The sequence below is a fragment of the Nipponia nippon genome, unplaced genomic scaffold, assembly GCF_047370975.1.
Source record: "Nipponia nippon isolate SJK-2023a ecotype South Korea unplaced genomic scaffold, ASM4737097v1 scaffold_5, whole genome shotgun sequence".
Taxonomy (NCBI): domain Eukaryota; kingdom Metazoa; phylum Chordata; class Aves; order Pelecaniformes; family Threskiornithidae; genus Nipponia; species Nipponia nippon.
The window spans coordinates 47,717,964-47,730,733 of record NW_028262369.1 but is presented as its reverse complement, the minus strand read 5'-3'; the positions used below and the strand labels follow the sequence as shown (position 1 = coordinate 47,730,733).

The 12,770-nt window shown below is 37.9% G+C and overlaps 1 protein-coding gene across 3 annotated transcripts; it reads left to right on the top strand.

Annotated features, from left to right (window-relative positions):
- The first annotated feature begins 7,147 nt into the window (after window positions 1-7,147).
- On the top strand, window positions 7,148-12,709 carry RGS21 (regulator of G protein signaling 21). 3 transcript variants are annotated; one of them, XM_087731923.1, is made up of 4 exons: window positions 7,148-7,158; window positions 10,029-10,090; window positions 11,369-11,535; window positions 12,506-12,709. In XM_087731923.1, the coding sequence occupies exons 1-4, from the start codon at window positions 7,148-7,150 to the stop codon at window positions 12,707-12,709; spliced, it is 444 nt and encodes a 147-aa protein (XP_087588049.1). The 3 variants fall into 3 exon arrangements, with proteins under 3 accessions (XP_087588049.1, XP_009460808.1, XP_087588050.1); XM_009462533.1 differs by having other exon boundaries at window positions 10,014-10,090; XM_087731924.1 differs by lacking the exon at window positions 7,148-7,158 and having other exon boundaries at window positions 10,033-10,090.
- Window positions 12,710-12,770: the final 61 nt, after the last annotated feature.

Genomic DNA, 12,770 nt, shown 5'->3' with positions numbered 1-12,770 from the left:
AAACAAATGACAAATATAGCACCTTGAGTAAGACTTTTTCTTCTTAGCAAAAAAACAGCTGTTAGTCAAAAGGGTCTGTAATGATACATATAAGTCAGCAGGCGCCCTTTGTTTCACTTCACAGACACATGGAAAATTTTGCTTATCTGCAGGGGGGCCTTCCTCAAAACCATCAGACTGTGGTACTGACGGCGCTAGTCCCTCTTACGAGTTTTACAATGAAAACAAACAAATAAGATATTCCTGGTAGCTATTTATGCATGTATGTTTTTCAAAGATAATTATGAACTATAGCTGAATTTACAGCAGACTAATACCATGGGAACTACTGTAAAAAAAAAAAAGTCAAGATAAATTCAGAGAAGGGAAGGCAAAGGGCACAAAGATAAACGAAAATGACATAATTATCTGGCAAAGGGTTTTTTCTAGAAGAGGCTCCTTTTAGTGAGAGAAAATGAGTGCTCTACTGTAATTCTGGAAGATGAACTAAGCAGAGATTTAGTACAAGCGTGTGATGCTGTTCCAGGACTGAGTTAGAGAGGACCGATCAGACTACGGGCTATAGAAGGAACCTTAGAGTAGTGCCAGAGAACACAGTCGGGCTTCTCTGGTTTTGGCAGAATCAATGCCATAGTTACGTAAATCCTCTTGCTTAGCTGACCTAGCGCAAACAGTACGTATACGAAGCCTGTCGGGCAAGTATTTTTATTGGGTATTATTTTATGTAGCAGCTTTTGAAATTTGTATGTGCCATTCAGCATTCAGTAAGAGCTCTCAAAACTCTCCTCTTACCAACACAATAATTTACCCTACATAAACACTTCATTTTACTCCTTAGATATGTGAAGTCTCCAGACCCAGAGTATGAGGGAAATAATCTGCTGACTTGCATAGCGCAAAGGTTTGTCTCCTGTTTCAATACTTAGGTCTAATTAGATGCTTTAAATTAGCTGAATTATTATCTGCTGTTCTTGTTTAAATTGAGGGAGATGCAAATACACATATACACATACCTTCTTCGGCTTTTGGGATTTGTTATTGTGCAAAAGACAACTTGATTCATTTTTGAACTGACAAGAAACAAGAGGAACAATATCTAAGATAAAGAATCTCAAAGAAAAAGATAGTTTTCCATCTTCCACTAAAGTAGGCGATCAGTAATATGGCTCTTACGTGCCTTTACATGCTTCCACTTATAAGTGACTCACAAACGGCAGATAATTTCTCTCTCCTTTTTGTCCCCAGCTGCTCAGGCTGCTTTAACTAACTGCTGCTTTGAATGCAGTTCCCTCTCCTTTCCACGCATACTGTCAAAAGACCTCAACTGAGAAAAAAAATTGCATAAAATCGTCTTCCTCTTGTCAGTGATTCATATGCTCATAAACTTATGCCTTGCTCAGATGCCTGTCCTAGATCCCGCTCTCGTTTTTGCATTTTAGTCAAATGCCTCAGTCAAATGCCCTTTAAGCTCCTGTGTGGCTCTGTACCAAAGATAAGAAATTATTTCCTCTATGCACCATCCAGCTTGCTTCCATTCCTGCTTTCTTCTTGCTACTGTCTTGTTGTCGACTTCCGTTTTTTGTACTCTGATCGTTTAGAGCTGGTCTCATAAAAGCTCCCTCTGGTTTTATAGCAAAGCTTTTGTCTCTCCTTTCCTAAATGGCATCTGTTTGTGTAACCTCCTCATAAGTCTCCTTAAAAGAGATTACCTAGACGCCAAAATTTACAATCTAGCCTCTATCGTTGCCTTCTTTATGAAACATAACTAAAATTAAACTAGCATGAAATACAATCCTATGGAAGTCAATGTAGAGTTTTCAAACAGGACAGAAGATTAAGCTGAAGCCTAACATAAGGACAACCCTGGACTGTTGTTTCTTCACCACGCAATTTGCTTGTATTTTAGAAACTCCTGTTTCTTCCCAACTTTCCAGACTCATTTTAAATTTCTACAGTAAATGCTACTCCAGTTTTTCCTTAAGGAAGAGCAGGCTTCTAAGGATTAAATCCTCATGTGGACTGTCCCCCTGTGGGGGACTCAGTAGGAGCTCTCCTACATCATACACACGCTTTGCCCAGATTACTTGGGTGTGGGCACACTGGAGAAGTCAGAGTCCAGTAGTCATTTACAAAAAGAGGTAATCAAGAACATCAGTATATTGGCTTTCCCTTTCATTCATTCCTAGCACAGCTTGGCTTGGGACAGACCACCCACAAGGTACGACTCAAGAGACAACCGATATGGGGAATTATGGTTCAAAAGCTTTCTGAGGCATAATGCCTACCTTTCGTATATTCTTGCATTGGTGCAATTTATACCTGTCTCCAAGCACAAGGTCATAACATGATCCTATATGTTTGCACTGTGTAGGCTGCCTGTATGAAGTTTTGTGAAGTCTGATGCTATGTGAATAACAGTCTATTCATCCAGGACACGAGCCGTGCCAAATAATCTGCTAGTTTGTGCTAAATGAGAATCTTCAAGGTTGCATATTTTCTTGAGAATTGTTTCCAATTCTCTTCTAATGTAGGTTTGTGTTTGTATAGTACTTGGAAATCCTGTATATGAGGAGCCCAGAATGCTGTAAAAAATTTTGACAGATTGTTCTTGAAATCAAAACATTTTACCTGAAGGGCATACTTCGCTTGGGTGGAAAATAACAGCTCATTTTCTTATGCAAAACAACTCTGCGGCATACTGAAGACAGAGTTATTCACATGGAAAAAAAAATATTTTTGTGAGTTGACCATGCTGCGCAGTGCTATTGGAAGGTAGGCATTTACATATTGCTGTGATTAAAATGTATTTGCATCCCGTATGACGGGCGTTTCCATGTTACTAGGATGCCAGCAGTGCTCAGATCATCTTGGCTTCTCCCAACATAAGAAATGCAGTCAAGTCTCTGTTTGCTTGAATTGCTTGGATCAGCAGAACATTAACTTTTTTTTCTGCTGAGGTTACGCTATACAAGGCAACGCTATCCAAGCAAACCTTGGTATGGAATGGATTTAACAGAGGCTAAGTGCTGAAGGGCAATAACATATTGAACCTGGTCCAGGGGAAACACCAGCACACCAAGACAGAGACTGGAGAGGGTGACCTTTTCTCACATTGCACTCAGGTGAGTTCCTTTTAGGAACATATATAAATGAAAGTGATTTCTTAGGTTAATACACCAATACTTTGAACACGAAGAGTTGTTTTGTGCTGACTAGTGAGATTAATGTCTAGCTCAGATGTGGGTCAGAGGAACAAAAAATGACATGCCTTATTCCCCTGAACAGCCAATAGCTTTTCATAAAGGAAGATATCTCAGTGAAACTAATGCCTAAAGACAGCTAAAGAATAAAATATGAATATCAGTAAAAAGTCAAACAGTAAGCCTAAAAGTTCAGGAGATTTAAATATTTAATACATCAGTAGTCCTTAGCAAGTAATATTGGCAAAGGAGAAAATGTTCAATCAATAGATCCACATTCCCTTTCCTACAGTTCTAGCTCTCCTATGGCCTGTCAAAGGCAGGGGACTCAAAACAAAAATCCATAGCACAGTCCTCAGAATTACAGAAGTGTTAAGGCAGAGGCCTCACAGATAAAGTTTTTAAAATACACTGAAATGAGCTGAGCAGATAAGGGCCTGAGCTACTCTGGAAGTCCAGCCTGGATTATTATTGAACTGAAGCTGCAGACATGAGCAGTGTCAGCTGGATCCAGATTTCCAAAAAGTTTACCAATAATTCTATGTGCAGTTTCCAGTCCATCTCTAGTACATATTCATATTTCTTGTTGTTTGCTTGATACTGTTTATTATGAATAGTTAATACATTTGCACAAGCAGCTGATGCGTTTGTTTTAATACTAAGATCACTTTTCCTCCTTACAAAATTTCAGTAAAGTATGAGAGTTTCTTTCCAGAAATTATTAAGTTCCAAGCAAAGGAAGTATATGACAATACTACCGGCTACTTTTATGGGAAGAGGTGACTGTACCTAACTTTGGTTACTGTACTTGTGATATTTGTACTGGGATAATAACAACAACGATCCTATTACCTGCTGTGTACCTGAAATACAATCAGCTTACGTCGACTAAGCAGTCACTGAACAGCATGTTACACGATGGTGAAAATCTCTCATAGCTTCTTTGTGTTTTTGTGAATTGTGATCAGTACCCCATAAAATGCAAGAGCAATTGGATTGCATCCATCTGGTTATTCTGTGTGCTAGTCAGAATACTCGTGGTTTTTACCATCCTTCTGTGGCTGCTGAGACTGACTTAAAAATATCTATCAGCACTGAAAATCTTCAAGAGATGGTCATGTCTGTATCATTCAGACATCAGGCAATTAGAAATTTTTAAAATTGCATCTCCTGCACTATTTGGAACTTTGTTTTTTTAAAAAAGTATGTCATCAGATGATTATTAGAAAAACAGGCACAGATCCTGCAACCCTCCCTCTCATAAATAGTCTCCCAGGAGTTAATGGGACTATTGTATAACAAGAAAGATATTATGTCTTCAAAAATGTAAAATAAGTTAATTTGTAATCTCAGTTCTAAGGTGAGTGAATAGTATAATCATTGGGATTAGACACAGGGTAGACATCAAGAAATTAATGGAATCATCCAAGAACGAGGTGTTGCTTAATTTGGTGTCATCTCTGTCCTCATAACTGCACTGACTTTACTGGCATTACACCAAGGAATCTGGAGGAAACCTGCATCAGGCCTTTATCTAGAATTTTGTTACTTGGCTGAAAATTCAACACCTGTTTTGAACTGCTCCTAAGTCTTGGCCACTTCTCAGTGAGAGCCTAGGGCACTTAAAAGCAAAATCCCTTCCTAAAAGTAACACAACATAGTAACACATGTAAATGCCCTTACATATTTGCAGAAGAACCTCCTGTTTGCTACGTGAGAAAGGTAGACCAGCAGTCACAAAACGTAACATTAGGAAAAAAAGTACTATTTCAACAATAATTGACAGAGACAATCTCACTGTTAGAAAATTCAAGTTGTAGCTATTTACAGTCTGCCAGGCCAGAAGCTCTACAAATAAATACTGCTTGGATTTTGTATTGTGTTTATCCTCTTTTACCAAAGCTCAAACCTGGGACTGAATCAGTCACAAAGGATTTAATGTAAATGCAGATGCTGAAGGTTTTCTCTCCACCTGAAAGGTGCTGCAGTTAGTCTTCCTAGCACAATGCGTGGAAGGCTTTTGGTCCTGTCTGGCACAGTGTTACAGTCCACAGTACATAGTCTGTGGAAATAAGAGGAAAATAACTGAATAAGGAAACCAAGAAACACTGCAGAGAATCAAGATGATAATTTGTATTTCTCTCCTTGTGTTATAACTTTCAGAAGCAAGTGGATGCAAAGGTAAGAAACTGCAGAAAGGATTCGTATTTTGCTGCCAGGAATCTTTTTTAGTATTATGTAGGACTGAAAGGGGTATCTTGGGTCATCATTGCTAATTTCCTGTTATCAAAGGCAACAATTTAAAATAATCTCTTTCATAAACATATGAAGCTCTATCTTTGAAGTACAGAGCAGTAGAGAGGATAAAAATTCTACTGGGAGACTTAAAAACAATACTTTTTCTGAAGCCTTCTGATTTCCAGCCCAAACTTATTCACTGGCTGTTTATATACATTTTTTCTTTTGCCAATATGATCATTAAGCTAAAACAATTCTTTTTTTTTCTCTCTGGGTTACCCCTCCGTATTCACAGAGAGCAATCGTAGCTCCTCTTTGCTTTCATTTTACAGACAAACTGAAGGCTTTTATTCTTCTGCAAGACAGTTCAGTTCCCCCGATCATCCCAGTAACCCACCTCTCTATGTCTGTTCTCATCTGATTTCAACTTCCTGAAGCATTATTGACCAGATTCACTATTTTTGTCCCATATGAAGTTCATCAAATAGTTTGGCCTGAAACTTCTTTTACAGATCCACAAAAGGTGAGGATAAAGAATAAGCCCTTAACACTGCTAAGGCCAAAAGGTGGCATGTGGTGTTTGGGTTTTTTTTTCTTTCTTACCGTAGAAGACAGACATAGCTAAAGTAAGAAAGTCTGTGTCCTCAGTCAGGCAGAAGGCACCTTTGTATGTGACCATACCATATAGGAAAACCAAATGGGACCTAAACTCTTGAGGCTGCTCTACTTGGTGTAAAATATTTTAACTGCGAAGACAAAAATCCCTTATTCTGCAGGTTGGGACAGCTGGATCCTTGTTCCTGAACCACTGGAAGTTTGTTTATATCAAGTGGAGACATTGAGAACCAGGAAGCTGGGTAGGGTGAGCAAAGGATTAAGAAGCAGGACAAGATTTGGAGGGAGGGAAGAAGCCAGTCAGTAAGCCTGCCCGTTCAGGAGAGCAAGGGACAGCAAGGAACATATAGAGAAAGAAAAGAGCTGGAGAGGAAAGAATAATTATCAAGAGCAAAAGATGAAATTACATGAAAATGTTTTTGGGGCAGAGTGATGCTCCTAGAAGATGGCACATAGAATAAAATATCAATAAGAGTAGAGAAAATCACTGCATTGAAAGTATCAAATAGTGCATGATCCTGTTATTTGTAACAGCATCAACGTGCAAATGATGGCCACCCCAACACTCTTTGGTCCCATTGTGATAAGTCTTGTATGAATAAACAAAAGAGACTGGCTTGAGGGCCCTAGACCTTCAAGACGTATAAGGTGATGGATCAGCTTTGCAGATACAATGTGAGAGCAAGTAATTGTAGTGAAGAATTTTCTAGTTATGCGCACTGAACCCGTTTTCCTTTTTTCTTTTCCACGGTCAATAAGACAAATGGTCAACGAGAAAAATCAGAAGATGATTTCTCTGTTAAGATGTTGTTTAGAACATAAATATGTCTTGAAAGATATTTGCACATAAATGGTTTTTAATTAAAATTACTTTTGGTAGATTTAGTTAGGATGGCCACTGCTAAAAAATAAGCCATGTTTCTGAAAGAAATAATTTTAAAGGAAGTTGAAAGCAGTTTGTCAATTTGCATTGTACTGTTTGGTTATTCACATGCTAATTGTATTGTTCCTGCTGTCGCATTACCTTCAGCTTGAAGATCAGTCAGAAAAAGAAATTCTGCCCTACCTGTGACAGTCAGACAGTGGAACAAAAAATGCCAGTGAAGTGAGTTGTTGTTTATGGCTATTTTAATCGTAGGAGATTTACGGGATGGGATGATCAACTTTGGAATAATGTGGACAGCTTCTATTTTCCTTCCCCCTTTAAAGTGGATATGATTATTTTGATTCCTTGTTGTCAATTCTGCTTGCCATTCCCATTTCAGTAAATGCCATGAGGTCAGTGAGATAATTCTCTGAGTGATAAGTAAATATTAAAACAAATAATATTACCCATAAGGAAGAGAAGCAGAATTAGGTTTGTGCTGTTTGTTTTATCCTGGTCTTTTATTTTGCTTTTTTGTTTGACAAGAAAGCTAGTAAATATTTACTGAACAAACTGAAAATTTGTTATATATTTGATAAAAGTTTATTACAGTTACTAAAACAAATTCTCTGCTGATTAATTCCAGACATCAGCACACGATGTCTCACAAAGTACTACATTAAAATGCTTTTCTGATGGATGGGCATCTTATCGGCCTTGAGAATACATGCTCTTATAACGCTAGCCTAGAGGAAAGAGCAGCACAGCATGCGCAGGCAGGTGCTGTGTTTTAGCAGATCCTTTTCCACCCTGTTTTCCACTCACCCAAATTTCCCACCCCTCAGTATTGTGGACAGTGTCTGTGGCTCATGATGCTTTGCTGAGCCAAGGATAACCTGCTCTACTTTTACTTAGGATGAACTGTCCTCCCTAAGGGATGTGAATATAAGACCTAGGCGTGAGGTAGAAAAGAATTGCATGTCTGAAACCAGAAAGACCAACTGAGAAAAACCTTCCAGTACAGAATGACTAAACTCCATGAAAATTAAGTTGTGAGGTTTTTCGAACAGAAACAGGGTCTAGTCAGAAAATAAGATTTCTGTTTCCATCAAAAATCCTGGAATTCATTTTGATTTTGCACTGAAACAAAACAAAATGTTTCCAAATCTTCCAATTTCCCCTTTCTTACCACCAAGTGAGAGAGAAGATACACACAAATCATTCCAGAGCCACCAGGATGTCAAGTGACTACTATATTCACAAAGAAAATAAATTCAGTTTCAAATCCCCCTGCCTGCCATATCCTATACAAGATACATAACCAGCAGATTAGAAAGTTGGTTTCCTCTCTCTCTTTGTCTGGTTAATACATCTCTATTACTTGTATAAAATGTAACAGTTTCAACAAAAGCAACATGAGATACTGATCTATTTAATTATTACCTACCTCTGCAGGTATTCTTGCAGGTATTCCAGAGTTGATGTGTCTCCTTGTCTCCTTATAAAAAAATCTGTATCCAAAATGGGGGGGGGGGGGGGGGGGGAAGAAATCAATTACTCTGCTCTGGCCTTGCACTTTGAACTATTTGTTTTATCTCAAAATCTTTCACAAGTGCAAAATGCTACTAAAACATTCTTCATTCCCTTTAAACTTTTATGTTTAAAAAAAATAATATGCATTAATTTTACTAAAATTTAAAATAAGTTGGGATAAACCCTTCTACTGAGTCTGTTCTGAGTCGATAATAGTGTATCAACTCAACAAAATTCTTCATCTTTTACTACCTGTCTTTAGAGGTCACAAGAAGAACCAATTAACACTTGAAATTGCTAGCTCAAAAATTTTGGCTGAGGACATTTGTAAGATTTGAAATTTTCTTTTCAAAATTTTCCATTAAAAAAACCTATTTCAAACAAACTTCAGTTACAAACCACTGAACCGAGGTTTATTGAAGAAGTATGCTCCTTCTTCTAAAACAAAATATGAGCTAGATGACCAAACAGATTTATTTCTGCTTATTGCCGAATGATAGATATGAAACTAATGTTCATTTAGGGATGCCTGAGACTGCAAACTGACCAACTGCCAAAAAAATAAGAAAATCAAATAGAAAAACTGTCATTCAGGAAAGCAGGTAGGCACATGCTGACATCTCCACACGTGTCTGACATTTCCACAAAACGTTTCATTTTCAAGAAATCATATTCTTCCAAGGTTTTATGCCAAAAAGCGCAAACAGTAACAATAATGCTGGTAAAGGAGGTTCTTTTTCTCTGCTGGATGTTTAAATTAAAAACTCATACAATGGTAATTTTAATCAAGATATAATCTTGCAGGAATAAAAGACAGGTTTCTTTTATCTATGTACTCATGGACTAAATTGAATAAGTCCATTTTTCCCAAGTTACAAGAAAAAAAAATATTCCACACACTTAGCATGCCCTTCCCTTGTCTGACATCCTTTTGCCTGTCAGATCGTGCGGCTGTCCTCTGTACACTAAGCCTTGCTTCTGAACCAGCTTGAGCATCTTCAGAGCACCCAGGCTTTGTAAGAGCAAGGGTCCATTTAGTTCCCTGTCTCATTTCTAACAGAAGCCTACAGCAAGTTAGAAAGGAAGAGCCAAAACTATAAATTTACTCCATTTTTTATACCACTGAGAAGATGAAATAATGCCCATTTATCCTACCACTGTTAGCATAATAACGTTCTAGATAATTCTACTCATTCTAAGCAAAAAGTATCATATAAATTAATGGTTACTCCATTTGAACTCGAGAAAAAATTCAGTACGCGCTCTAGAATGTTAATATCCCTCCTACGCCTTTATTATAGTTCAACCAATTGCAAGCATTATTACTATCTCCTGGATGAATAATCAAGTTGCTAATGTCAAATAACGCTGTACTTTATGAGTCTATATGGTTCTCTACACTCTAAAAAAAAAAACGTGCCACACTTTTTGTTGACTTTCTGTTATTCAGTGCAAAGGATAACATGAATTACTCACCTGCTCCCTCAAGGAGAGAGCCAAATAATAGACTAGCTACCACAGACTGCACAGGCAAAAGATCACAATGCTATTTTCAAGGATAGATGTTGTTTCCACAGGTCAAACGCTGGGGAAACAATGGCCTGGTCTGAGTCTGTGGATACACTACTAGCTAATAAAGGTAAGAAGTAAGTGAAAAATATTTTTTTAAAAACGTGTGTCAACCCAGTTCACAAACGCTGCTGTCAGGTTTTAATGCTGCTCTCCAGTTCAACTCTCCACGTGCTTTGAACCACAGCCGCGCTACTGCTGGAGGCATGCGAGCTGCTGTGCTGAAAGGCAGAGGGGGCATGTTTCTCCAGGCTGCAAACACAATATACATCTGGCCAATGCTTAAGGGACATTTAAGAAGGCAGAAGCCCTCTGAAAGTGTTTTGTTTTATGAAGATAACGGTGTAATGGTTCTGTTCTTCCTATTTTTTTAAATAAGAAAAAAATCCACAAACTTTTTCTTAGGTTTCTCCTGTTACAAAGAAATATGTGCGTTGCGCATTGACTTTCAGTCAAACAAAAAATTATCATTTCTAATATATCCAAAGTCACTTCTCCAAGAGATCCTATTCCTACTGACCTGAAACCTCAAATCACATGTAACTTTAAAAATTCCCTTGCCCCTGCCCCATTTTCCAGCAGTAACTTTGTGGCCTGGAGTGGTATGGTGCCTCCATACTGTTTCTGAACAGTATTAACTTGACTAACACATCTAAATTTGGGTGCTGTCAGCTTTCTTTTCTAAGAGCTTGTGATTTGGATTAATTTTAAAACAATTTCTTCCAAACAAACCTTTCTTTGTTTCATTTTTTTCTCTTAAAAGCACAAAAAACTGCCGAACAAAGAAGTAACAAAAAGTCCATCTCTTCATCCAAGTCTTAATCATTACTTGAAAGGAGATGGAAGCGTTATTTAGGCAGGCTAACTTCAGCTCTGAGAGGAGCACACTACCACAACATGACTTAATTTTCTTCTTGCTTCTTAGACCAGTGGTCAGCCTCAAATCCCTAATTTTCTAATCAATAGCCTCAAATCCCTATTTTCTAATTCCCTACAAATCCTCTTGAAGACCAAAACCTCCAGGATCCCCTTTTGACTAGTGCGTCAGTGCTAGAGAGACCAAACCACAGCAGGCAGGTATTGGGAGCATTCCTCAATTAGTAACTCTGAAAGAATTCTCCTAGTCACCTTATCATCATTATAGGTTAACCTCCTATTTATTTCCCCCACAACAACCTCTTAACACTGACTGCTGGCTGACAGGCAAAACAATATCAGACACATAAGTTACACTATATATACTGCATATATATACACACACACACACACACATGTGTATATACATACATATAATCTGCATTGGTCTTTCAGTTTCCCTCTACCCATCATCTCATGCATTTTTCCCCAGATGGCTTGGCAGCTTTTAGGACGTTTTTGAAGTCAGAGTTCAGTGAGGAGAATGTGGAGTTCTGGCTGGCCTGCGAGGACTTCAAGAAAACCAAATCCTCCACTAAGATCGCCTCAAAAGCCCAAAAAATTTATTCTGACTTTATAGAAGCTGATGCTCCAAAGGAGGTAAATAGTTTTTTGTGTGTACTTTGGGTACTGAGGATGGGTATCAAGTGGAAAGTTCAGATCCAAACTTCCAGGCATGACAGAAAGTACAGTTCAATGTGGCTGTACTTCCATTTTCCTGTCAATTCTTTACCAGGTAGAAAACAACGTATGGAACTCTGTGAAGCAAACAAAGACCTCTTATGGTTTATACTTTACATACATTCTTCACACAGGGCATGGGTTTCTCTTACCTGAAGTTTCTACCTTAAGATTTAAGGAAATACATGTTCAATATAATTTCTTTTCTCTAACCATTTCTACAATGCAATAAGCACCATTTCCTCTGTATTTTAGGTACCAGTATATTGGAACGTTAATGATTCTATTTGTTCTTTTGTACAGATATTTTTGATGTGATGAAAATTAAAATGCAAACTTGCAAAAATTTCCATCACAGCATTCAATTTTATCATTATTTAAAAAATGCTTACTGTGAAGGAAGAAATTGCTAATTAATTATTGATCACGTTCTGCTCCCTAACAAACTTTTACTCTGAAGTTTTTGCCTTTGATAGTGAGCATGCTTTGAATGTCCGCATGTCTTACATATGATTGAAATTCATTTTATTATTATTAAAAACAAAAAATCCTTACAAAATACATAGGGCCAAAACCTAAACCGATGCCGAGTACCTTCATCTCTAACTTACTCTTTGGTAATCGGTACTTCATAGGATTTGGTTTGGCAAAAAGATGAGATAATCAGAAGCAAGTTTTTCCCTTCTTTTTTCAGTGATGCCATCTTTTTAAGAGCCAAATAAAATAAAGAATTCAGTATGCTAGAAAATGAAGGGATGACCTTCCTGCTTATTTGCATCAGCCAGGGTATTTGGGAGGAAATTCAAATGCAGACTGTGTCCCGTACACGAACAGACCTCAGCTTTCCAATCAAACTAACGTTGGTTTTATGCCTCCTTTCTTCCTACAGATTAATATTGACTTCCAAACCAAAACCCACATCTCTCAGAATATCTCCGAGCCCACCCTCAGCTGCTTTGATGATGCTCAGAGGTTAATCTATAGTCTCATGGCAAAGGACTCCTTTCCCAGGTTTCTAAGATCAGAAGCATACAAGGAACTAGTACAGAAGCAACAGAGTGGAAATCAGAAGAGATGGCTCCCATTTTTGTGAGAAAATACCTGAGGGATTATGAATTTTTAAATCTCTCCCATTGCAACTCAGTACAGATAAT

What these genes read in the sequence shown, in the direction of transcription:
- RGS21 (XM_009462533.1), top strand. An exon ending in TACACTACTAGCTAATAAAG is followed by an intron (nt 10,091 to 11,368) that starts GTAAGAAGTAAG and finishes ATTTTTCCCCAG; the next exon opens with ATGGCTTGGCAGCTTTTAGG. An exon ending in AAGCTGATGCTCCAAAGGAG is followed by an intron (nt 11,536 to 12,505) that starts GTAAATAGTTTT and finishes TTCTTCCTACAG; the next exon opens with ATTAATATTGACTTCCAAAC.